Source organism: Protopterus annectens, chromosome 1.part1, assembly GCF_019279795.1.
Source record: "Protopterus annectens isolate FY-2018-M chromosome 1.part1, PAN1.0, whole genome shotgun sequence".
In the NCBI taxonomy this organism is placed as follows: domain Eukaryota; kingdom Metazoa; phylum Chordata; order Ceratodontiformes; family Protopteridae; genus Protopterus; species Protopterus annectens.
The window spans coordinates 120,480,632-120,508,477 of NC_056726.1; the positions used below are offsets into that span (position 1 = coordinate 120,480,632).

The 27,846-nt window shown below is 39.7% G+C and overlaps 1 protein-coding gene across 1 annotated transcript in view; it reads left to right on the plus strand.

Moving 5' to 3' along the window:
* LOC122814238 (dynein axonemal heavy chain 5-like) overlaps nucleotides 1-27,846 on the plus strand; it is a 3,525,594-nt gene that overhangs the window by 2,858,678 nt on the left and 639,070 nt on the right. Inside the window, exons 94-96 of the mRNA XM_044086840.1 lie at nucleotides 11,871-12,016; nucleotides 25,749-25,934; nucleotides 26,062-26,173. Coding sequence (XP_043942775.1) covers nucleotides 11,871-12,016; nucleotides 25,749-25,934; nucleotides 26,062-26,173 — 444 coding nt within the window. The remainder of the gene's footprint in view (nucleotides 1-11,870; nucleotides 12,017-25,748; nucleotides 25,935-26,061; nucleotides 26,174-27,846) is intronic.

Sequence of the window (27,846 nt, forward strand, 5' to 3'; positions counted from 1 at the left end):
GGAATGAATATTAGTAAGGACTGGGGCTCTGTATAAGAGTGAGAGTAAAAGATATGTGGTGGGAAGAGTAGTTTTGATGGCTGTATTCAGAAATCAGATTACGGTCTTTACCTCCCATGCACAAGGCAAAAGGTTCGATCCTGACCTCTGACCAATGCCTGTTTGGAGTTTGCACCTTCTCCCTGTGTCTCCATGAGGTTTCTCTCACGTTTGAAAAACATGTTGAGTGTTTCCATCTCAAACTCACCAATGAATAGAGCTGTGGGCAGCAGCACAGACTGGTGCCCTATAGAGGGAAGAGTTGTACAGACCAACCGCTTTGGGCATCTAATGTGGTGCACAGTATCCAAAAGACACGAGAACATGGATCACAGACTGCGCACTGTGGCAGGGCTAGCTAAACATATGGCTCTAGGTGATTTGGTCATGTTGATTAATATCGCCAAAATGGGAATGTGTAGTTACTGGTGATAAGTGGGTTGAGGACCCAGCCTACTTTGACCTATGCCAGGGACCCTTGCTAATGGTAGGAGGGGTATATGTGCCTCTGTTGGCCAGTGTGTGCCTGCCATAAAGCCCAGCAGCTAAGGGACAATAAGCTACTGGCTGGTCGGTGTTAGTTGCCCCACCTGGGTTACCTGGGATAGCTCTGTTGAGCAAAAGCTGGACGTAAAGTCAATCAACCTGCCAAATATGAACTGAGAATTGCTACACTTAATGTAGGTTTACTGACAGGATACAGCCTGGATGTGGATGACATGATGATACGGAGGAGGCTGGACATCCTATGCATCCAAGAGATGAGATGGAAGGGCAGTGCAGTAAAGACACTTGGCTTGGGCTTGGGATCCTACTCTACTACTCAGGAGGGGGACAGGCTAGAAAAGGTGTAGGAATTGTTATGAGAGAGATGCACATATCAGGACAGACAGAACAGGATATGAGTACTGCCTGGGTCCACATGGGTGGGGCAAGAGGAATAAAGAAGGAGAAGACATTCTAGAATTCTGTCTGATAAATGGCTTGATAGTAGCCAACACATGGTTCAAAAAGAGAGACAGTCACAAGATCACATACAAAAGTAGCAAACATGCAACTGAGGTAGACTTCCTCCTAGTAAGGAAAAGGCACTGGGGTAGAATCCATGATTGCAAAGTCATCTCCAGTGAAACAGTTGGCCCACAGCATAAACAACTAGTTGCCACAATCAGCTGCAAGCAGTGGGCAGAGAAGGCTCTATGGTCAACAGAGACCAGGCTGAAAACCTGGAAGTCGACTGGGGAGAAAGTACAACAGTTCAAGGAATTACTCAGGGCTCTATCACCCCCAAGGAGGAAATGGGTGGAGTTGAACAAGAATGGCAGTGCCTAAAAACAGCATGTGTTGGGACTACAGAGAACATATGTGACTGAGCCAGGTGTGGAAATAAGGTGCATAAGGAAAGATGGTGGTGGAATGCAGAAGTCCAGGAAGTTATCAAAAGAAAGGAGGAGTCTAGGAATTAAAATGGGAAAAAGGGGGCTGATGATGATGAAGAAGTAAATGAGGAAGAAATGGGAGCTAGAAAAGACTGACCAGGCTAGGAAGGACTACTGGTTGGCTAACAAAGAAGCTAAGAAAGAAGTTGCAATCGCAAAGAATAGGGCATCGGAGGCACTGTACCAACTCCTGGAAAGTGACTCAGTAGGGGGCACAAAGAAACTATATCAGGCTGCAAGGCAAAGACAGAAAATAAAGAAGATAGACAGACACCCTTCATAAGGGATTCCAGCAACAACCTTCTCACCAGTCCATAGGACATCAAAGGCAGATGGAAGGAGTATTTCACAGCTTCTGAATGAAGAAAACCCCACAGAAGCTGTACTGCCCCAAACACACCCTACAATGGGAGAAGAAGTGGAGTCCACCCTAGAAAAATAAGAACAGCACTAAGGAAAAAAGTCACGTAAAGCAGCAGTCTCAGATGAGGTCACAGCAGATATGATAAAGATGCTGGGTGAGATAGGGGAGAAATGGCTCCTGAGGGTACTAATAGCAGTGTGGAGAGAAGGGCGTATCCCAGATGACTGGAGAATAAACATACTCATGCCAGTGTACAAGAACAAAGGGGACATCCACAACTGTGGGCAGTACAGAGGCATCAAACTCCTATCACATTGCAAGAAAGTTCTGGAGAGGGTGATAGATAAACAGATACGTAGAGTAGTAAAATGTCAGGTGGGAGATGAGCAGTTCGGATTCAGGTCAGGATGCAGCACTATTGACCCGATGTTTGCAGTGAGACAGATACTTGAGAAGAACCTAGAGATGAGAAGAGAGTCCAACTGGCATTCCTACACTTGGAGAAAGCATATGACAAGGTCCCAAGAAAGCTGATCTGGGCAGTCCTGCGGTGGTTTGAAATCCCAAAAATATTGGTAGAATTAGTGCAGGCTATGTACAAGGACCCAATGACTCAAGTACGAACAGTGTTCAGCCTCACAGAGGGGTTAAAAACTTGGTAAAATGTCACCAGTAAACAAAAGCAGTATGCCAAACCGATCCAAAGCAGGAGGCTTTATTATTCACACGATAATCACACAGGCAGGAACAACACATAAACGCTCCCAAATCTTTGCGTTTTCATAAAAATCTTCATCAGATGCAAACCCATTCATGTGTTTAGTGAATACATATATAGTCACATCAATTTAAGGTATCCAATAGCTAAGCAGCACTAATCAAATATTAAAATTCAGCTATACAATTATTTTACACTATATTCATCCTACTAAGCAAACCACATTATTAAAAGCCGAATAGCCATATAGCCATAAATAAAATCTCATTTCAGTATTGTAAGAAACAAATTAAATAGTCTAAAATCAATCACTAATAAAATACAGTTCGTTACATCTTCCATAAGGTTCAATAGCAATAGCACCATCTTGTGGTTAAAGTTAGTAATTGCATGCATCAGCTTAGAAACAAAAAAAGCCATGGGAAGGAAATAATGTTAATTATACAATGACCCCCACATTAATATTCCAAAACGTGCATGCTGATTGGTCAGTGTCTCCATTGTAAATCAGACTTACACTAATGGAAAAAGGTCTGGTTGCCCAGACTTTTTCCATTAGTATGAGTCTTTAAATTTTTTTGTGTTAGGCAGCAACACAAAAATAACATTCGAGATATCTTAAAAAAAGCAACGGAGATCTTCCTTTCTCCATTGCTTTTTTTAAAGCACTTTCAACTTTCTGCTTTAAAAACCCGTGTTTGTGCAGGTTTGCACTTGTTTAAGTTCCATGGATCCTGTTTTGGTGTTCTGTAGACTACAAGGGCAACAGAAAGGAGAAAGAGAGACTTTAAATATCTCCATTTTGCTTTTTCTAGGTTATACTGCATTTTGCACTTCATTTAAGTCATTTTTCATTTTATTGCATTTATTTTAGCTATATTTTGCTGTACTTGGCTTCACACTCGTGTGTTTGCCTGCACTGTATTTTAAAAGCAATTTTAATACTGTTTTAAGTGTTTTTCTGAAAAAAATCAAAAAACAGAAAAAGTTCTAGCTTTATTGCTGTTTTCCCACCTATCATGTTACTAGAGTAGTCCGGATACAGATTTTGCTGTATTCAGGACTATATTGTAGTTTCTGAGTTCCCCAGACCTTTCTGTGTTAGAGGGTAGCCTTTCAGCTTATCAGTGGGAGTGGTAAGCACTAGATAGCCTATTTACCACATGAGGAGTGGTTTCTAGCTCTGAAATTGTAGCTTATTGGCCATTTGGGCAGCTTGTCTACCCCTTTCAACCTTCTGCTTTAAAAGCCCATGTTTGTGTGGATTTGCGCAATGCCTCTAAGCTGAGGTAAAAGAAAGTCTGCTCTTCAATTTTTCCCTTAGATCTTGTTTGTTCTCTTCTCTCAAGCACTTTATCTAGCATATTTGGCCAGCACTTTGTCAGGCTTCTTGTAGCAATTATTTTAGCACACAACTGCTACCAGCACTAAACGTCCTATAAGAAAAAAGCTCCAGTACTTATTAATAATGCCCATCCCTCCAGGCATCTCTAAAGGTAATTTCCCTGTACTTTCTCCTATTAACCTGATGAACTTGGGCATTTTGAGGCAGTGTAGCAACTACCTCATGTACACAGACAACCCTCTCCTCTTACCTCCCAACACTCAGACTTGCGAGAGATGCACCTATATATCCAAATTGGAAGCCATGCACTCTCCAGCCAAGACCGGAATAGCCGATCAAGAGAAGATGGTCAACACTTGCACCACACCACATTCAACACATAGCCCTCCAGAACACCCACCGCCACAGTCCTCACATAACAAAACAAACCACGCATCCACCTTCTCAGAGGCTCTCAATAGAAACCTACCCAAACAGCAGAGACCTCCAAGGCAGAAACGCACCTGACCAACACAACACAGCATAAATCCAAAGACACATAGCTCACCTACACAGTGTGCCCCTCAATCTAAACCTCTAAGGCAAAACAGCATGCCCAATACACTAATCATAGGAGATTCAATAGTGAGGCACACTGATGTCCCACTCACTAGGCTCAGTAAAGAGACAATAACAATCAGCTGTCTGTCGGGTGCCAGGATCCGACATATAACACACGCACTCAGGTCCTGCCACAAAAAGTACAAGTATGACTTTGTCATTGTCCATGTGGGTGTGAATGACCTGAGATATACCTCCCTGGACTACATGAAAACAGACATGGAGGAGCTCTTGGGATTATGTAGCCCAGGTGGGTATGACCCAAGCCCTGAGCAGCATCCTACCATTGCCCAGAATGATACCATAGTACAAGCAGGAAATTATTGACTTTAATAATTGGCTAAGTTTCTGGTGTCATTCTAAGGGGATCCAGTATCTGTCTGCTTGGGGGGACATGATTGACAGACCTCGATGCTTTGCCAGAGATGGCCTGCATCTGTCACCCCTGGGTTTCCGGATACTGGCTAAGGCTCTTGCCAACCCTATACTGCCTTTTTTTAGGCAGTGTTCCAAAGACCAAAGTACCACCATAACAGCTATAAATAAATGCAATCTGAGGGTCATGCTTCTCAATGCTAGGAGTTTAAATCTCAAGATGTACTTGCCCAAAGCCCTCCTCAAAATGGAGAAAATCGACATCTGTGCTGTAATGGAGACCTGGTTTAAAGCAGCAGAAAGTTTAGGCCCCAGAACTTGGACCAAAGCTCCAAAGGCGGTGGTGTCTCCATATATTCATTAAGGATATGCACACCTCCAGACTAGCAGCACAGCATAATGCATCAGAGATACTTCAGGTACAACTAACATTGGGCAAGACAGTGATTCAGGCCACAGCCTGCTATAGGTCCCCAACCATGTCCCAGGAATATCTGTCCACGTTCCTAAGCACACTGGAAAATATTAGGGTGCAACCCAACACCCTCATACTGGGTGACTAACTATCCCGCCACTAACTCAATGTTTCCTGGAATTCATTCCTGGACCAGCTCATTCTTATCCCCACTAGAGGGTGCAACATCCTTGACCTGGTTATTACCAACATGGAGGATCATTGCTCTACACCAGTAGTCAATTCCTCCCTGGCTAGATCTAACCACAAACTAACCAACATGGAAATCCACATCCCACCCACACCACTGCAAAAATAATCACCATGAAAAACTTCTCCACAGCTAACTTTGGACTCCTAAAAACCGAGGTGGCTAACTTCACGGCACCCATGCAAATGGAGAATGAAAAATTATATATCTTCTTAAGACACGCTGTGCTGTTTACTGCTGAATCAGAGACACACAGCTGTGCATGACTCCATCTGTAGTCTGTTTAAAGCACCAAGCCTTTCAAATTGCACACTGATAAAGAAATATATTTTGCAGCTATAAGCACAGTTACAGATAACTTATTTTATAACAAACCACACATAGTCTGTCAGATTTGTAGCATATATTTACAAAGTTTTCCTTCATTACAGATATGAATGATGACTTCTACAAAATACCTCTCTCTGTCCTTCTCTCACATAACTGAATTACTACAATAGCTATATACAGAGCTAGTCACGCACACATTTCCTCTTGGTATGTTTTCTGGCCTTATGTGGGAAGTCCAGATGACCGACAGGTAAGTGTACCGACAGGGTGATTTGCCGACAGCGGAAAGACCAAGGGAATGTGCAGGTAAGTGCTCGAGATTGTGGGAAGTCGGGTTAGGGAGTGGGAAAGGAGAGTGAGTGTTCGTGTCGGAGGTATGGGTAAGTGTGTGCTAGTGAGGGACTGTAGTTTAGGGACGGATTAAGTGAGTTAGGGTTAGGGTGCAGGTAGGTGATGTGTGCGTTAGTGTCGGAGCTTGGGCTAGGGGTGGGTTAAGTGAGTTAGGGTTAGGGTGCAGGTAGGTGAAGTGTGCGTAGTGTCCGGAGCTTGGGGGGGGGTGGGGTTGTTAAGTGAGGGGGGGTTAGGGTGCAGGTAGGTGATGTGTGTCGTCTTGGAAGGAGTTAGGGTTAGCATAATGTCTGTTTTTAGACTTTTCTATTGTCCTTTTGTGATTTAAGCACTTTTGCTGATGTGAAGATGCCATTTTGAAAGGAAACATCTGTATAAGCTCTTCCTACTGGAAAAACATCATGAATTTATAAAAAAGGATCTCTGTTAATAGATATTTGTTCTACAAACATGAGAAAATCATGTAATGCTTGTTTTCCAGTATTGCGCATTTTCTGATGCTGTGAAGAGAAGCCTGTCTGTTATACATATAGTATGAATGCACATTGTAAACTCTATACATATATTCAAGCAAACTTTTTCTTTCAGCATATTTACAACAGAATTAATTTCAGCTTTGTATTCATAATATCTAACAGAGAATAGTTGCATGACTGCCAAATCAAACACTAAGGCACTGTACGAACATGTACATAAATGCATGGAACTAGCCATACCCAACAGAACCAAGATGCTCTCCTCCAAAAAAAGGAAGCCAATCTGGTGGTCCCCTGCCATTAACAAACTCTACAACAGAAGAAAGAAATTGTTGCAGAAAAAGGTGAAGTCCCAAGACTGGAAAAACTCCCTAGTTAGCCTCAACAAAAATCTGAGATCCCTCATAAAATCCTCTAAAGCTACCTATGAAGGCAGAATAGCTATTTCAAGAATCTCCACAGCAATACCTAGATTTGCTCCGAGTTCCTGCACAATGGTACCTCCTATACTGAGCTAACAGATATTGCCAACATACTGGCCGACAGATTCAGTGCCAACTTTACCCCTCTCTCCCCCTCTAAAGGACCAATCTCAATACCAGAAAAATGCCAGGCACCCAGCATTATCGCTGCACAGGTTAAGGCTGCATTGTCCAAAGCCAAGAATACAGCTTCATTAGGACCAGATAACATCCCTGACTGTGTTCTACATGAGCTACAAAGTGAACTGGCACCACACTTGTGTGCCCTGTTCAATCACAACCTCACCCTAGGCTTTGTCCATTCCAAATGGCACACTGCTACAGTCATCCCTCTCCATAAAGGGGGAGTGATTACAGACCCTGGGAACTATTGCCCCATCAGCCTGATGAATCTGATATGTAAGGCTATGGAGCACATCATCATGGACCTAATAAATAAAGATATAGGGAATCTCCAAACTCTGGACCCAATGCAGTTTGTTTTGTGAAGGGCAGATCATGCCTCCTCAACCTGGTGGACTTCTTTGAGTCAGTCACCAGAGATGTGGATAAGGGCAAGGTGGTCCATACAGCCTACCTCAATCTAAGGCCTTTGATACCATTCCCCACTCAAGAATTATAGATAGACTCACCAAACTAGGCATCAACCCCTATATCACTAGATAGGTTGCAAATTGGCTCACAGATAGATCCCACAGTGTAAAAGTAGCAGACTCCAAGTCAGACTGCTGACCAATTATTAGTGGAGTCCCACATGGATCAGTCCTGGGTCCTTTTCTGCTTGGCATCTACTTGTCAGAAGTCCAGGCCAACACGGGGGGACTCTGGCTAACCAAGTTCGCAGACAGTTGCAAGCTGGAAGCCATTATTAACTCCCCAAGTGATGCAGACATTCTTCAGAGAGGCCTCACTGAGACAAATGACTGGTGTCAAAGCCATGGCCTTAAGCTCAATGCCAAAAAATGAGTAGTCATCCCCTTTGGGAAAAACTCAATTCCCACAAATTACCACATCAATGGTAGTCCACTAAACACTGAAGGCATTATAAGAGATCTGGGGACACAGGTTGACAGTAACCTCTCCTTCGACCACCACATTGCCACTGTGGTCAGAAAGTCCTTCTGTGTGGCACATCTCATTACTAAGGGTTTTGTATCCAGGAAGAAAGAAGTCATTGTCTCCCTCTACTCTTCTCTCATTAGGTCAGTCATCGAGTACATTGCTCCATTTGGCATGTACCTCATCAGACACCTGCAACAGCTAGAGAGGCCACAAAAGTACCTCACAAAGAGGATCCTAGGCCTTAAACACATGTCCTACATGGACAGACTCAAAAAACTCCAGCTTTTCTCTGTCTCATATCACCTACTAAGAGGTGATCTCTGCTTGACTTACAAAGCCATGTCTGACCCAGCTCTGTTAGAAATGCTACATCTAAAGAAATCCCAATCCCTCCACACCACATGCTCCAGAGACCTCATCCTCATTACCACAATCAACAGATCATGCTGGAGGGACAGGTTCATAACCCAGAGACTGTCCATGCTATGGAATAGACTTCCCATACATGTCAAGCAGAGTACCTCACTGGCCCTCTTCAAGAGAAATCTTGATGAGTGGATGGGAAATAGAAAATTCACCTCGGGGATCACTCCATTGGCTCTACTCGATAGAGGCACTGGGAACTAAAGTTGGGCGGCACAAAGCTAGGGCAATTCTATGGGCTAGGCTTGTTAAGGCTCCAGGGCCATTAGCCTTGTACATACCTATGAACCTATGGATTTTTTTTGTTTCTAAGCTGATGCATGCAATTACTGATGTTACCCACAAGATGGTGCTATTGCCATTGAACTTTATGGAAGATGTAATGAACTGTATTTTATTAGTGATTTTTAACAAAATTGATTTTAGTCTGTTTAATTTGTTTCTTACAATACTAAAATGAGATTCTATTTATGGTTATATGGTTATTTGGCTTTTAATAAGGTGGTTTGCTTAGTAGGATGGCTATAGTGTGGAATAATTGTATAGCTGAATTTTAATATTTGATTAGTGCTGTTTAGCCATTGGATACCTTAAAATGATGTGACTATATATATGTATTCACTAAACACATGAATGGGTTTGCATCTGATGAAGATTTTTATGAAAACGCAAAGATTTGGGAGCGTTTATGTATTGTTCCTGCCTGTGTGCTTATCATGTGAATAATAAAGCCTCCTGCTTTGGATCAGTTTGGCTTGGTGCTTTTGTTCACAGAGGAGTTCCCAGTGGGAGTGGGTTTACACAATGGTTCATGTCTGACGCCACTGCTGTTCACTGGTGATGGACTACATTAGCAAACAGGTCAGAGGGGACAGATCAATAAAGTTGCTGTATGCAGATGATTTGGCATTACAGGCTGGCTCTGAGCTAGAACTTCAGCAAAGGATAGGAGAACGGAATGCAAAACTGAAAGCACATGGGATGAAACTAAGTACAGTTAAGACAGTGATAATGGCAGCAAATTGGGGAAATCAGAAGAAGCTGAGAAAAGAGATAGAAGGGAAGAAAGTGGAACAGGGAAACAGCTTCAAGTATCTGGGAAGGGTAATTGAGGAGAAGGGACATCTGATAGAAGAGGTCAAAGCTAGAGTCAGAGGGGCTCCAGCCAACTGGCATAGAGTATCAGGGGTAGTCTATGACAGAAGAATGCCATAGAAGCTGAAAAGTAAGGTGTACAAGACAGTGGTGTGACCAGTACTACTGTATGGTACAGAAACCTGGGCAGTAAAGGCAGAACAGCTGAAGAAGCTAGAGGTGATGGAAATGAAGTGCCTGAGAAGGGTGATAGGATGCACACTGTGGGACAGACGAAGAAATGAGGACATAAGAGCAGAAGCCAAAGTAGCGCCAATTGCAGAAAAGATCAAAGAGAAGAGATTATGGTGGTCTGAACACGTGTAGAAAAGCAGAAGACAATCTGGTGAGGAAGATTTGGGACAGACAGGAAGAAGGTAAGAGGAAGGGAGGACATCCAGCAAAGAGGTGGATGGATTGTGTGAAAGAAGATCTGTGACAGTCAGGCATGAGCGTTGAAGGCAGAAGAGTGGCACAGAATTGAGAGAGTTGGTGACAGTTAACACAATACCCCAACACCATGTACAAAAAATTAGAAAAAGGGGTCTGATGATGATGATGATGATTCAGAAATCCTTTGTCTGTAGAACATTCAGAGTTTCTGCCGCTTTTTTTTACATTATTCTGTACATTGTTAGCAATTCTGAGATTATCATCTATTGTCATACCTAATAGTTTGGTGTAAGGGACTACTTCATTTTCTGCTTTGTTTAGGAAATGGATCTTGAACTTGTTTTTGTATGGGTCATACATTTGTGGAGTAAAAAAGTGGAAGCTTAATTTTCTTAGTTTTAAGTAAAAGCTGGGCATTAGAAAGCCAAATCTCAATAGAAGTAAAAGTTTCCTGTCTTAAATATTGAAGGTGAGACGGACCGTTTGAAGAGCAGATGATCTGCATATTGAATTAGGGAACCTTGACAAGAACAGGTAAGATTATTGCTAAAAAAATGTTAAAGAGAAGGGATCCAAGGATTGAGCTTTGGGGAATGCTGGTAATGTTGGATATATGGTGAGTCGGAGATTTGCCATTTCACTGATTGCTGCCTTATTAGGTAACTAAAGATCACTTAGTGAAAGTGCTAAGAAAGACCAAAAAATACTTTCCCCTTGGGATAATATACCTGGTTGCTTAATTCAGTGTGAAATACGTCCTTACAGACACACTCCTCAAACTGTTTAACTTAAGTCTGGCATCTTGTTTTGTCCCCAATAAGGGTGGTCTTACAAGCAACCCAGGTAATTAAAGACTTATCAGTCTTACAAACATCATCTGCAAAGCCATGGAATGTATTATAACTGATCTCATAAAAATGTGATCTCAAGAATCTTGTTAGAATTAGCCCCCTACCCCAACAATTTGATTTTGTGAAGGGAAGATCACGTTTATTTACTCAGGTAAATTTCCTTGAAAGGGTTACAGTGGCTATAAATAGTGAACATGCAGTGTATCTTGAACAAGCTAAGGCTTAACACCACTCACCATGTTGGTATATAAAAAGGAGATGCCCCAGATCATAATGCCACCTCTTGTTTAAATGTATGAAAACTCAGACATCATCAATACTGCCAAACCCAGTCTCACTGAAGTGTTTGGAAGTCCTGTCCCTAAATGTAACACGTTAAGAACTGTATATATGACGATGTATGGACAGTGAAATCCTGCTTAACATGCTGTCTTTTAAGAATTGCATAGGTTCACTATGCCCCATGAAGATCAAGTCAGAAAGATATTACATGTCTTTATTGTGTGAAATTTGATAATAACTTGCCTAACTGTTGCATCTAAGGTTTGCATGGTACCTGTGGTGCAAGTATGGAATGTATGGTATTCCTAATTTACTTGTTCCTAACTTCAATAAAATGACTCATGAGGCACAAATAATTGCTGCAGGAAGGTAGGAAGATTATTAGTTAAACTTGGTGGTAACAACCTACAGACAATGGGTGGACAATATTATTTAGAAGCCTGTAAGAACAACATGCCCAAGGTTTAATAAAACATGAGGAATACTGTTTATGTTCTGCTGTCATTACATGTCTCACAGTTTCTTTTTTTTATTTTGCATGAAGGAATGCATGGAAAATCTGCAAGAGCTCACCACATTGGAGAAAAGCTTGGTCAACACACTTGGCAGTGACACGTCCCTCCTGAATAGTCTTGCTGTCAGTAAGAAACTGAATGACCTAAAGCAGCAGTATGACGAAGCCCATGACACGTACGTTCTACATTTATTGCATGAGATTTTTCTTTTTTTACATTTTCACAGCTTCCTTCTTTTATGTGTTTATATATGCAGCCCATATATGGGCATTCATTTTCCATGATGCTCTTAGTTGCTCATACTGCTAAAACTTGATTATTCTGAGCATATGGGACTTAATGTGGATGGTAGCTTTTAATGATCACGGAAATGCTGTTTACCTCCTTTTAATCTCGGACTTGCTAGACTTGACTGCAGCTGTAAGCATGCACTTCTTTATGTGTCATCTGTTATATTGCTAGCACCAGTAAAAGCAGCACAGCCATTATTTTGGTACCAAGAATGAACATCGTCATTATCTCATTCATGAGTAGTTACATGCATATGGACTGGTTCCTGGAGTAGTTATAAAATCCCAGAATACCATTTCACAATGGTATCTGTGCTGTGTGATATATGTAGGTATAGGTAATTCAGATATGTAGAGACCACAAGTTTTTGCAGTGACTTGGATCCTTAGCAGATGATCGAAGTTCTGAAAATTCTAAAATCATATGGTCAGGACCATATCATCGAATTTTTGGAAATTCGAACATTAAAAAAAATAATAAAAACAAAAAGTTTCTTTTTTTTATGTTTTTGCAGGGGGGAACAAGCCCCTGCACCCCCACACCCCCTACAAATTAAATATACCAACTCCAAGTTCACACTACAGTGAGGAAAAGGGTAAATTTTCCAATCCACACTGTACCGTGATCCCCATTCAAAAAGCTCAAAGTTTCACAACTTTGATCACATTGTCCCTACCATATGAATTTCGAAGTTTTGAAACTTCAGTCATCTGATAGGGATCCAGTGACTTTGAGTAAGTCACTCTCTAAATCTAAAACTTTTGTCATTCCTTCAACCAATTTCCAAACCCTGCTTAGTGACCCTAACCCTAAAACTCCCAGTGATTCCGTAAATCCTATCATAAACTCCACTCACTAACCCTAACTATAAATTTCCCCATTGTCCTATATTCCTAACCTTTAACCTCCCACTCACTCCTACTCCCTGCCCACAGCTGCCACACTTAAATTGTTTGAACTCCAATGAGTGTCTTAGTGTCAGTGCCAAGCCCGCCCCAGAGCTACCACACTAACCTTAACTGAACTAAAGCCGAGTCTAAACATCATCCCATGCAAACTGACATATACATGAATACCTGTCTGCAAGACTGTGGTGTGTCAGCAACCAGGACTCAAACACTTAAACCATACACAGGTTTTGTTTTAGTTCTGAGTTCAACAGAATCCTATTGCCATCTTCTTAAATGTGATCTTTACATCTTGGTCTGTTTGGGGACGTCAATTTTGTCTTTAAGAACATAGTAAAACTGCTTTACCACAACTACATGAAAAACGTGAAACACGCTCAGACTCTCAAAGCCCATTTATAACCTCCTGTGAAATACTGCTGATAATTTCAGAATATAGTTATCTGTGAAAAGGGCTCCCTATTGAAATTTCAGCACTCAAAATACTGAGCGCCGACAAGCCAGGAAAAAAAAGGACAGAAACTACAGGAGAAGAGCGAGTCTCGAAAATAGCTCGTCTCCTTTAAACTTCTTTTTAGCAAGAGAGCAAGCCCCCCACACCCCTGAACTTTTATATACCATCTGCGAGATCAACATACCTGGGGAAAAGGGAATATTCTGAGAAATAGCCATCTAGGACTTACTATCTGCAAGTCTGTTATGTCGGCCATTCAGTTTCTGTATTTCATGACTCACTTTAGCAAGTCCCAACATTTCAAATGTTTACCATGAAAACGTCTAAGAAAGTATTTTCCTCTGTTTTTGATTTCTCATTCCTATAAACAACTTTAGACTTTCTGGACTAGTTGTTCGATAATCGCTACAAATGATCCCAGGGACCAGGGCCTCCCCTACCTACGGGTCTGTTAAAGGAGAGCATCTTCTGAGAACTCTCCATTGATTAAAAGGTCAAATGTGAGTGTACCATACATAGTTGGTAACCAAAATAACAGCCCTTCCCCTGAGCCTTCTCTTTTCAGGACAGAAAAAGTAATGGCCACTGCATGGCAACAAACACCTAGTACCTCAAATGCTTGCTTGAATTATTGTCAGTGGTACATCAGGAAGCACACTCACATTTGGTGCTGGAAGACCAGAACAGTGTGGTTCTATTCCCATGTCAGGTGAATGGATTGCTGACACTATAGTCCAACACACCTAAGTGTGTCATCTTTCCGAATGAGATGTTAAACTAATGTCCTACCTGCTTGAGTTGGTGGTAGATCAGGTGGATATAAAATATCTCAGCACTTATTGAAAAGAGTAGGGTAAATTCCTCAAGGCCTTGTCAAAATTTCCCATAGTAGCAGAAATACCACATAAGGTCTCCCTAAAAAGATACCACTAACCAAGTTGGACTAATCCATCAACAAATGATCAATAAATAAATTTGTTTCTGTGTTGCAGGGTTAGGTTATGTCAGTTTGTTTTTTTATTTCATCTGAACACAAAAATTCAAGAACACATTATAATTCTTAAAAAAAGGCTATTCCTGCATTTGTGTTTTCTGTGGCACTACCTTTGAGAAATGGAACAAAAGACCATCAACTTTCACAATTTTGCCTAGCTTTGCTGAAGCCACTCTGGCCCTCTTAAAGTATTTATTGGTTGGTTGATTGATTGATTGATTGATTGATTGATTGATTGATTTGATTTATTTTTCAGGTAGGTGGGCTGTTCCAAAGACCATTTTCAGCTATGACCTGAACCCAAAAGCAGTGTAGTTATCCTCAGAAGGATCTGATCTAAGTGATTTAGTAAACATTTTGACATTTTTATTAATCATTGAGCTGGACCTAAAATGTCCTATATCCCATAGGTGTGACAAAGAAAATAATAGCTTATCATCAATGGAATGACCTTCACAAAATTTTATATATGACGAAAGACCTCCACCAGTTTTTGAGCCAGACCTAACCCACTCCATTTATAGAACATGATAAGAAAAACATCTGGCCATTCAACTTTTCCCTATCTGATACTCATGTCTCTCTGTATGTCCTCTAAAGCAATGTCTATATCTAAGTTATCATCTTCTGCAATGCAAGTTACCTCCACTCACCTACATATGAAAGCCATTCATCTTCCACTTCTCTCCTCTGCCTCACTTACTATCATTTTTCAAAGGATGAATGAAACATTGCTGCGGTTTGTTTAGGAATACTTGCAACTTATGCACTAGCACTCAGAACTTCTGCTACCATCTTCCCTCCTTACATTTCAATCCAGTGTACTTGGCCTTTGCATCTCTCAAAGATTTAGCTCTTCTGCATTTACTTTGTTTTGGACTTCTGAGATTTAAGTATCGATGAACCTAAGTATTGAAAAGAGGATTATTTTCCAACATTAAAGAACTAGAGACAAAGGCTGAGACTGATGTTAGCACCGACTTGGAGATGCTCCCTTTTGTTATTTCTGCTTAACAGCATCTCTGGGTGTGGTAAGTGGTAAGTGAGTAAGTGAATACAGGAGTTACCTGATGTGGCCCGTTTAGTGCGTGTGATTTTATGGAACTAGAAAGATGTGGTTTAAAAATATTTTGGACAAATTCTGTTTTGTTCACAGCTGGGGAAAAATCAGATGATGGATTAAGAAGGAACATTCTTTAAAGGAACAAAAGGTTCAGAAAAGAATATGTTGTGTGGAATTACTTTGTGGTGGCTGTCAAACATAAAACTTTCCATTGATGTGAAAATGAGTATCCGATGAAAGATGTTTTGATTTAGAATTTTCAGTGGAAGAGCCATTGCAGCATGTGTTCTTTGAATGCAACAGAATGACGTGGGATATTATTGCAGACATACATAGTTTATTTGGTTAAAATGACGTGTGAAATATTTATGTCCATATTATCTTCCGTCTGAAAAACAAATACGTAAACACGATAACACTTGTGGCTATAATCGTGTGAAAGAGTGGAACAGAAGATGTAACAAAGTGTTTTATAATAAAATATGGCATGATGGGAGGAGCATTATGAAGTTGTACAACAAATGCTTGTAAGAATGTTAAAGTAGTAACTATATTTATGTGTTGTAATCTTTGTATATATGCTGGAACTCAGATTTTGATTTTTTTACAATCAGACACCTCTACTGTTACAATAAAGTACTTACATTCATTTTCATAAACGTCATGGGACCTTTTACATCCACCTGAGCTACCAGCAACACAATCAGATGGGACTTTCTTTTAAAGTATCATCAGAAGGACTGTACATTTAGGAATGCAGCACCCTCTTTATGCAGTGCCAGTACTAAACAATGAATCTAAGTACCTTTTTCAGTATTGCTTTCATCTACTTGGCAAAATGTTTGTTGCCTCCATAGTGCCTTTCTAAGCAGTCCTTCTTCTCGATATCCCAGCATAACAAATTCTAATAAAGGCTATATTAAGGTAGTACTGCTCAATGCCAGGAGTCTAAACAAAAATATTTCTGAACTAACTCTTGAGTACTTTCTTATCTATAAAATTACTCAAGCTTGGTTTCAGCAGGTTGATAGCAATCCCTCTAAACCCTCATTTAGTGATTATCCCTCTTTCAGGTTCATAGGTTAAAACTATGCCTATTATTTTGCTGTGCCTCCCATCCATTGGTCAAGATTCCTCTTGAACAAGGCCATTTTGTTCCACAGCATAGGGAGTCTCTGGGTCATGGAAGTCATGGATGAGTGTCTTTCTTTATTAAAAATCCCCCATAACCCCAACCTAAAGCTTACAAACATATGGATTCTCTACCCCCCCCCCTTCATACCTGATACTGGTCATGATAATTAGCTAAATGTACTAGGTAAGATATCTATCCAAGCTAATACCATTCACCTCAGCAACTTTAGCTACCAAACCATGAAATGGAAAACCTCTATGATTAGTAATAAATATGCTCTTAATGTCCTAGATTTCATCAACACGATCTGCCTTTGCAGACTGTCTACCCTCCCATTAGAGTCTCCAGTGTCCTTGCCCTTGCCAACAGATGAAGCCATGCCTGCACTCCATCTTGCATCTCCATCTCCCTAGCTAAGTCAGACCACAAATCAGTCTTCTTCTTCTTCTTCTTTATAAGCTGAGGCATTTCTCATAAAAAATCAACAGTCCTTAGAGATTTCAACAAAGCAAATCTTTACTGCTCTCAGGCAACTTAGAAAACTTCCGAATTAATCTTCCTCTTGTCAACACCCCCCTTGCCATATCTGACACTTTCACCACTAACTTCTGCATTTACATAAACAGTTATGTCAAGAAGGCCATTCCTATTTCACATACAGGGAACAAATTAAGAACAGGTCCTTATCATGAAACTGTCACATTTACAAATTGTGCAATAAAAGGAAGCAACTGCTTGCCATCTATAATGAGGCGGTTTCTGTACACCACAAAAAAGTGTTGAGATAGGCAGCAAGAACCTCACTTATATCATTAAAAAGTATAAGGATGAATATAAACCTAAGGTTGTAACGTCCTCTAAAAAATCTTCTTCAACTTTATTAGGAAATTTAGAAGTAATATTCAGCTGTTTTCCCAGCGTATTTATAACAACACCAGATACCCTGATCCTGAGTCAGTACCCTATATCCTAATGGATAACATAGCTCTGGCTTCACATCCACATCTCTTACCCAACTTGTAATCCCCCCATTCCCCACTTAGGGCATCTACGCTGAGAGCACACTATCATTTGGCCATCCCCAAAAGAACTCTTGATCAAGTCCTGTTGACCCTATCCAAAACTAAGAATACTACATACATAGATTCTGTAACATAGCAACCAGCCTTTTTATTAGTACCAAATACAGCACGTCCAACCCTTGCCTTACTTTTTTAATCTCAGCATCTGTATAGGGTATACACATGATGCTTGAAAAATTGCCACCATGATGCCACTACATAAGGGTGACCCCATCACCAATCCAGGCAACTACAGACCCCGCTGGCCTTGCAAGTATTATATGTATGGCTACAGAGTGAATACCTGAATTCACTAACCTATAATTAAGCAGCCTCCTGGACCTATATCCTAATTAATTCATCCTTGTCAAAAAACCTGCTTAGCTTCTTCAAAAAGGTCACCAAAGTCATGGAGAACTGCCATTTCATATGTCCTGTCTATCTTGACTGGCTAAAGAATTTTACACAATCCCCCCTTGGCATAATTGATAAGCCAACACAACTCAGCAAAAATCCTTATCTGTCTCCCGGTCAGTAGGTTATAAGGAAGACCTGATACAATAAAACAGCTGGTGTATCTTCCAAATGTAAGACTATTACTAGTGGTAACCTATAGTGTTCATTATTGGGTCCCCTCCATCTTTTGATATCCATCACCAGGTTCAAGGCATATAGTTAAGTTTGCTGACAATTGCAAACTGTGAGCAGTCATCAGCTATTCTAAAGACACTGAGGCACCCACACAAGGGACTGACTATGCTTTCTCCTGGTGTACTGACCACTGTGTCAAACTAAATGTGGTTCTCTTTTGGAAAGAGAAATTCCTTGGCTCAAATTCCATCAGTGACATACCCTTCAAGCTGATGCAATGATCGGAGACCTAGGCATCTACGCTGAGAGCACACTATCATTTGGCCAGGTGTCTTTGCTATACTTTACAAATCACTGTACTTATCACAGCTAATCTCCAAAGGCATTTTCTCTATAACAGAAAAACAGCAGTCCCCCTTGACTTATCTCCTATTAATCCCATCACTGAATATGTAGGTCTCTAATCATCTTGTTCAACCTGAAAGATCACAGATATTCTTGACTGAAAATATCACACGACTAGGATTTCTCAGCTACCCATATAGACTATTAGTCCCCTCTATGTACTTGGATTTCTTCAGACAACCTGTTCGTAGCATGTACTAAAACGTTCATGCCGTGAAACACCCTGCCCTATTTGATCACCTTCTTAATATCAATGACTCCTTAAATGCTCACACCAGAGACCTTATTCTCCACCAATAAATAAATAGGAGTAAACAGGGGGAGAAGTTTGTAATGCAATGCATTGAACTACTAATTATAAATAAAACAATATCCTAACCATACTTCAGGGTCACGCTTGACAGCTGAAAGGGTTTTCATAAAGTCACCCTTAGGATAACCTGTGCAGCCATCCTTGAAAAAACCCAGTGAACACAGCTGAAAGACAGAAAACCTAAGGGTGGGGTACCTTAGGTACATTGAATAACCTTAGAGTGGAGTACATTGACAATCCTAAGGGTAGGGCTACAATACTAGGGGTGTGGAACATTGACAAACCTAAGGATGAAGTACACTGAATAACCTAACGGTGGGGTATATTGACAATCCTAAGGGTGGGGGAACATTGACAATACTAATTGGGGGGGTGACATTGACAATCCTAAGGGTGAGGTACCTTTAATAACCTAAGATTGGGGTACATTGTCAATTCTAAGGGTGGGGTACATTGATAATAATAAGGTCGGGGCACAATGAATAACATAAGAGTGGAGTACATTGACAATCCTAAGGGTGGGGTACATTAGCAATACTAAGGGGGTAAATTGAATAACCTAAGGGTGGGGTACATTGACAATCCTAAGGGTGGGGTACATTGAATAACCTAAGATTGGGGTGCACTGATTGTATGACTCCTCCACAGCCCCCACAGCTACTTACATAGTAACTGCCTGTGAACCTATGAGAACAATATTGGTCATAAACCATAGCAGAGTATCATTGTTGCTAATATTACAGGTAAGGCATCTCACATTTTATGGGAAAATATAGAGGGGGCATTAACAGAGGAAACTAAAGGATCTGCAGCTCTTTGTGGCACGACTGCCTCAATTGAATGTAAGCTGTGTGAATAAGAGTTATCTTTTGTTATAACATATTGCAAGTTAGTGTGAGAGAATGAACTTCGGGAATTTGTTTGTAAGTTAGTGTAAGGATAGGAAAATTGGATCATACTTTTACAGGAGATAGCTGATTCTGGAGAGGGTAGTTTGCTGTTGCTCAAGCCTTGGAATTAGAAGGATGAACTAGAAAATTCTATTTGAAAGGATCTCATAGTCATGCAGACTTTCTTGGAGAAATTAGCAAGAAGAGGAAGACCATATTCTGGTTGAGGATGTCAATGGGTGTTACAGCTTCTAGGGTGAGGAGTCTGGATAGTAGACTGTAGATGAAGAAAATTCCATTCATTTTGTTTTATAGGTGATCTGACTGAGAGGTACAACAATGCTACCCAGAAACAGAGACACAGACTTTGGATGGAGGAATGTTATATGTCTAGCTAATGTGCCAGAAAGCATCTGTTTTTATTTCAACAGTAAATTAGCATTTCACAAAATGATTGTGGAGAGATAAAGATTGGATAAGACAGGAAGTTGATGATTACAGTGAAGATAAGGGGTCCAAAGACTAAGCTTTGAGGAAAACTGGAATACAGAGAAGCGCGGGAGGGCAAATTTGACTAAGAGATTTTTGAGAAAGATAACCTTTGAACCAGGTGTTGTTTCCAGAGAAAAGACTGTAGAAATTAGTGAGTCAATGAGAAGGTAATACTCAATTAGGATAAAGGTATTAGTGAAGTCAGTAAACAGCACTCCAGTCAGTAAACCATCATCTATAATGGCAAGAATACATGTGTACCAGTACCTAGCGCTGGCTTGCAAAATAATTATGCAAATAAAACAGAAAACACACGATTTGTTTAAAGATACAAAACATACTACTCCAGTGGCCCTTTGGCAAAATGCAATTAGGTTTTGACTAATACTATACATTTATCAGAATTGTTTAACAAAGCACAAATCTTATTTAGATAGAAGCACTTTATGAGATAATATTCAAAAACTTAATGTAAAGCAATTATTTCAGACAGTTTAAGAACCGCTCCACATTCTGTAAAAATGTACTCCTTTTTGTGATAAGTGTATCCAGAATAATGAAGCTAAACTTTCAGTAGCAACCTTACCCTATGAGCAACTGCTACAGCAAATCAAGCATAACTAAAAAGTGGATAAAGCCTACAACAACAAAGTATCTGAGGTTAAAAAAGAACCAAATGAGACTTAAAAGTTAGCAAGCAACAACAACACTGAGTCAAATTCAGAAAGGTTGCCACAACATGTACACATGGTGCATACCTCACAGTAACCTTTCCGCATTCAAAAGCAGCTCTACCATGGTGATTAGACACAAAGCTTTGCAGCACCATAGTGGGCTGCTCCCATGGCCATGTTAGATGCTAATGAGGCATTCCAGGGGAGAGGCATATGCTAAATAGCCATGTGCCCTTTCCTGAACTACCTGTGGCAAGGCATTTATGCAGCTGAGCTACTCAGACAATTACTTGGCTGCATAAATGAGCATGAGCTCTCCTATCTGCTCATGTTAATGAACATGACCAAAAGCTTTTGTTCACTCCAGGGATAGGGCAGGTGTGTGTGTGTGTGTGTGTGTGTGTGTGTGTGTGTGTGTGTGTGTGTGTGTGTGTGTGTGTGTGTGTGTGTGTGTGTGTGTGTGTGTGTGTGTGTGTGTGTGTGTGTGTGTGTGTGTGTGTGTGTGTGTGTGTGTGTGTGTGTGTGTGTGTGTGTGTGTGTGTGTGTGTGTGTGTGTGTGTGTGTGTGTGTGTGTGTGTGTGTGTGTGTGTGTGTGTGTGTGTGTGTGTGTGTGTGTGTGTGTGTGTGTGTGTGTGTGTGTGTGTGTGTGTGTGTGTGTGTGTGTGTGTGTGTGTGTGTGTGTGTGTGTGTGTGTGTGTGTGTGTGTGTGTGTGTGTGTGTGTGTGTGTGTGTGTGTGTGTGTGTGTGTGTGTGTGTGTGTGTGTGTGTGTGTGTGTATCTAGATGTGTGTGTGTGTGTGTGTGTATCTAGATGTGTGAATGTGTGTGTGTGTGTGTGTGTGTGTGTGTGTGTGTGTGTGTGTGTGTGTGAGCTGGGCTGGCTGTTATACTTCCACACAACACTAGACCAATCACCAAAGCCAGCAATATTGGCTTGGAGTGTAACACTAGCCAAAAGAGATAACTGTAGATCATCATGCCTTAATGGTATTTAGGGGCAGGAGAACCACTAGACACCAGACAGGTAATTCTTTCATCATATGTGTTGATGGCACCTAGGGTCAGTGGAAGAACACTAGCCACCAGGGACAATACATAGCACATAACATTGTGCCTTAAGGGCACTTAAAGACATGAGTCAGGGAGAACACTAGAGACCAAGATAACTTTAATAAGATGTTAAAATGATGCTTAAAATACAACTAGAAAGGCAGTGTTGGTCAGGGGGCCACAATCTATACAGTATGCATTAAAGGCACTAACAATGATCCAAAGCTTGCACCTGTCCACCTCCCAGTAAGGATATTAGTTCTCTGTGCTGCCGTTAGACACTGGGGTAATGAGAATAGCATGTAAAACTAGAAAAATAATGTAAATTACACTAGAGATGGAAAACATATTTAAACCCTGTAATCGACACAAGAAGCAATTGCATTAATCCAGTGTGATAACTGATAAACTGGTGCACCAAGGATTTTTTAGCTATGTAATGAGGGTGTCAGGTATTATTCAAGAACCATTTAAACATACCTCGTAACCTCATAGTGCAAGAAATGCAGACAATGCCAAAAAGTTATAATGGTACAAAGACACACAATCAGGGTCGGATTTAAATTATTCCTCTTACAAACTTAGAAAGTCACTAGAATAACAGTTTTTGCATTTGCATGCATTTATTGAATTATACAAAGTCTGAAACTCTAATGTCTGGTATTAATAACTGACTACAATCTTCCTTGATTTATGGCAATAGGAAAAAGGAGACATCAGGGACAGACTGACAACACAGGGACAGGTTTAGGGTATATGGTATGTCTGTTTCACTGTGTTTATGTGTGTGAAGCAGAGTGAATGTGGACGGTATCTGTGCAACAGTGATGCATGGGCCACTAGTGCTAATTACTACAGGAAAGTACTGATCTGCATTCGCAGTAATTAACGGCAATTCAGAGACATGAAAGTTAGCAGGTAATGAGGCCTTTCCTTTCTCTGAACTACAAAATAACATTGCAGAAACAGAGCCTTTTTTCCACAGCCATTAAAAAGGTACTGGGGATCTTTCTGAATCCCTGAAATCATCATAAACAGACACATACTTCACTTGACTTTATAAGGAGCTTGTGCTTCTCTGGCACCTAAATTAGGTCAGCTGAGCTAACATAAAAAGCTTTTAGGCTAAATATTATATGGTCATTTGTCATGTTGAAGTAAACAATCTAAGAAGGTTATTCGTTATGGATATGCAATGGGATATGATGGGATTATTGATCATCCTACCAAATACAGGGAAACAAATCTGCTTAGCAAAATCCTGCCACCATCTCAAATGACAGCTGAATGTTATTACAAGATATTAGTGTTTAGTCAGAGGCTAAAGACATATAGTCATAGACATGGAATTCAGTGCTAGTTAGCCTGGATTGAGATCTGTATCCAACTAAATACATGGATTAGCCAGAACATTTCCATCTACATAGTGTTCTTTTTAGACATCCTCAAATTCATAGACAAAAAGTACCATTACTAAAATGGCTCCCAATCAAAAATACAAGATGGGATATTGAAAGTTGTCACAGTTTGATGTGCAATGCAGGCAAGAAAACATAAATTCAAACACATTAACTCTGTGATCAGTATACTTCAGAGTAGAGAGAATATAATCTCAAATTTAATATATAATATCCCTGTTGTCAATTAAATTATAACTGCTCTGAGGACAGCAATTGCTCAACTCAGACTTTCATTCAGAGCACAAATTAAACATAGTTTCAAGAGTCAATATGCATGTCACTAACTCACATCCAATATGACAGATGACAAATAGTATTTCAATCTTTGTGGAAATCCACTTAAAACAGTAGTGAAGAAATTGCCTGGACAATGGTTGATATCTGTTGTATTGACTATCCTGTTGGAAAAAAAAATACTGTACACTATGTCCTCTCTAGAGCTTCAGGATTTACTGATTAAACTCCTGACATAAAAAGTAAAATAAAAAAAAATCATTAATGAGGATTTCACCAACCCAAATATAGACTGGGTACACTGCTGGACATCAAACAAATATGTCCAAATATTAATTGGCTGAGTCAAATTAATTTATTATAATTAGTATGAAATTTATCTTTGGATGCTGATACCTCGGATATTTTATTGGCAAACACAGTGTCTCCATTGTTTAGTCAGTGGCTGAGGTCATTCGGTCATAGACAGGGAATTCAGTGCTTGTTAGCATGCAGTGAGATCTTAACCAGCTAGAGTTTATACCCTCCTGAATTAACATAGCTAAGAATTAGATTAGACTTCATCATAAATAAATATATTTTCTATATTTTTCCAGTGGAAACCATGATACTTTAAATGGCATGCCTACAAAAATAGACTGAGGTACTAATTTCATTGACCAATGTAAGTCTTTTTAAGGAATTGTCATTGAGTTCTATAGTGTTAATAAGTTCTGCATTCCAAGATACAAATATACAAATTATTTGAGCTAAAAAAACTCTTTGGTAGACTCACAAAATTAATGGTGTATAAAAAGACATACAAACAGAAAGAGAGAGAGAGAGACTATTTAGCTTTGAAAACTTACCCTAGTCATAAAAACAAGTCTCAGTTAACTAAACTAATCACTTTTCTTACCAAATTTTCTGTACTGATGATTATAACCTGGTTTCAAAGGCTGAAAGTAATAATAATGTATTTTTAATTGCATTCGAAAATGAAAATGAAAAATATCAAATATAACGTTATCAATAAGCAATGATGTAATCGTCCAGGCTCAAGACATAACAAATGTGATTGTAAAAAGACTTGTGTTCAAACTGCAAAATGAGCAGATGAATATGTCAGAGTGCTATAGAAATGAGAAACACCCCTTACCGAACTACAGATGTGATAACTGCTTCTAGAAGTGAAATTAATTCTCAAGTTGCAGAATCAAAGAAAATTAAATGAAACCACAGCCATTTTCATTAAACAAAATGCTGCGTGTGCTTATGTCCTTACCTATGTCAGTAAGCTATACCAGTTTCCAGTGGGAGGACCACATCAGACAAACACCTTTACACACAATAGCCTGACCACTGTTTTGTCTCAGCAAGAGAGTTATAATCAAGATTATCCAAAACAATACAGGAACGCTACTTCCATTAGATATGGAATAGTATGGATGTGATAAGGGGAGATCTTGCTTCTTAAATCTTCTGGGATTCCTTGAAAAGGTAATAACACTTCAAGTATTGAATACACATACACCTACTGCTTATTTTAACCTTTAACACTATTCCATATAAGGGAGCAAATGACAATTTAAAGGTACTAAATCTCAATCCATAAATAGTTCATTTCATAAAACACTGATTACCCAATATAGCACAAGTAAGTGTGTGGGGGTTAACTATCTACCTGTGCAGGAGTGGCCAGTGGTATCACTTCATCTTGAGTTGAATTGCAGGTCATGAGTGGCAACCCAATTATAGCCATCAGTATTGTAACTACTGTATATGTTTATTCCTTACAAAGTTCAAATGACATCTTTAAATATGTTGGAGTTTCATTTCCTTAACAAGTGATCAGAAAATACACATTAGATTGTCATTCTTTGGTTTACTGTGAATGTGTCTTATTTTTCCTAGGAAATCAAGGCTCAACTCCACATCACAGACTATTCAGCGTGGACGGGAAGGATTTCGGGAGATTGCACAAAGAGGAGCTCTCCTGTTTGAGACAGCGTATTCTATGAGGCAGCTAAACAGCTTGTACTGCATTAGTTTTGACCAGTTGCTTGATATCTTTCAGTCATCTGTGGTACATTCAGAAAGGCAAGCATCTCAAGTACCTGTTTTTACTTTTCTCTTACTTTTTAACATGCATAATTTGCGCACTAAGTTGTTGTACTTTTTTGAAGTTATCTAGAAGATAATGCAATATCTTTAATGTTTTCACTAGGTCTCCAGTAAAGGTTGTGCTGACTCGTCTAACAAGTAATGTATTTGCCTATGTTAAACGATCCTTACTGGAGAAAGATAGAATGCTGTATGCCTTGTTGGTGGCACTTGAGGTAAGAAAGGAAAGGACACTGCTGTAACAGTCACTGGTTTAGATCAGAACTGATTTTAATTACATGAAATAATGTAGAAAGATAATTTGAGCTGTGAGCAAAGTCAGACTTATTTTCAAGTGCAACAAATCATTGATGTTTAACATCAGGATTAAGCCACAGAAGGACAGGAGGTATTTAAATAAGCAAGAGAAAATGAGAGATAAAAATGTAAGTGATGGAAGTGAAGTTGAACTTTAACTCTGAAAACTGAAACAAACAAACTGGGCAGACATATCAAACAGAGTGTGACACAAGATTAGGAACATTTTGAAGAAAATTTATAGAAATATATTGAGCATAATACGAAACAAATGTAGAGATATATGTGATGCGATAGGAGTAAGGACATACACATCAATAAAGCATGTATAGACTCTAATATTTATTCTCAACACAACAGATTGTAGATATTTTTACAAACTGTTGTGTAAAACAGTTTGGCTCCACAAAGGGGATGATAGTTTGTGTTGGTAACATCCATGTACTTCAGATACTGAAATTAAATTTGATAATATCGAAAAAGAATATTGCAAACTGGACCAAAACAAGGAACAAGAAGACTTCAGAATTAGTAGTAATGACCTGAGAACACTTCAACATGAACTTACAGTTCTATTATATCTATTACTCACTACGTCATTTCAGTATGGAGGGATTCCTCAAGACTGAAGAAATGTACTTGTTAAACCCTTCTTTAAAGGAAGTGGGAACAGGACAAACCCAGAGTCATACATGCCTATAAGATTACATTCTTGTTGTGGAAAGATAATGGAGGAAGTTATTTGGATAGATTAATGCCAGAATTAGAAAGGTTGGGACTTGAAACCATATATCAGCATGCATATGTTGAAAATAGATCTATAACTACCTTTAACTGGATGTTCTACAATAATATAATAATAGCTATAAAAATATTAGTCAGGTATCATATGAAGATATTTGGGGGCCTTCCACAGGAAACCAGTATAAATGTTCACTTGAAGCTGGACAGCAAGGGAAGGAACAGGAAACTGTGGAAATGCTGATGCAGTCAGTGTTGAGGAGTGATAGGCCAGTGAGTTCCCATATGACAGAGCATGGATGGCACAGGATGAAACTGAAAAGAATGTGCCACAGGAAGATGCTACATAACTTTCTATAGAATGCCTGCAGGAAATGGGAAACAAAAATGTGTCCTCAGTTTAGAAGAAAATGAGCTAAGAGAAGAGTTGCTAGATTTAATAGGCATAGATAGACATATTAAGATCAATGAAAGAAATAGACTGCAGAAGGTCAGTAAAACCCCAAAAGTCAGAACTTTGATAAAACAAATGAACACAGTAATTAGGGCTGTCCATAGAGATCCATGCAATATAACAGAAGTAAACAGGATATATTACTGTGGAGCTAAATTAATAACTGATAAAGTTCTACCACAAGAACACACAGTAGTGAGGGGAAAGGAAGGGGAGAAATCGAATACCATCATGGAAGTATTGAATAGAGAAAACTATAAAGCAATTAAGACAAGAAGTGTCACTGTTAGAAGAATATAGAAGAGGGAACAGATCAACAAAAATAATAAGAAAGACAGATGTGATCAAAGCAATGCACAGTATTGGAACAGACCAGGATCTATCATGCACTATCGC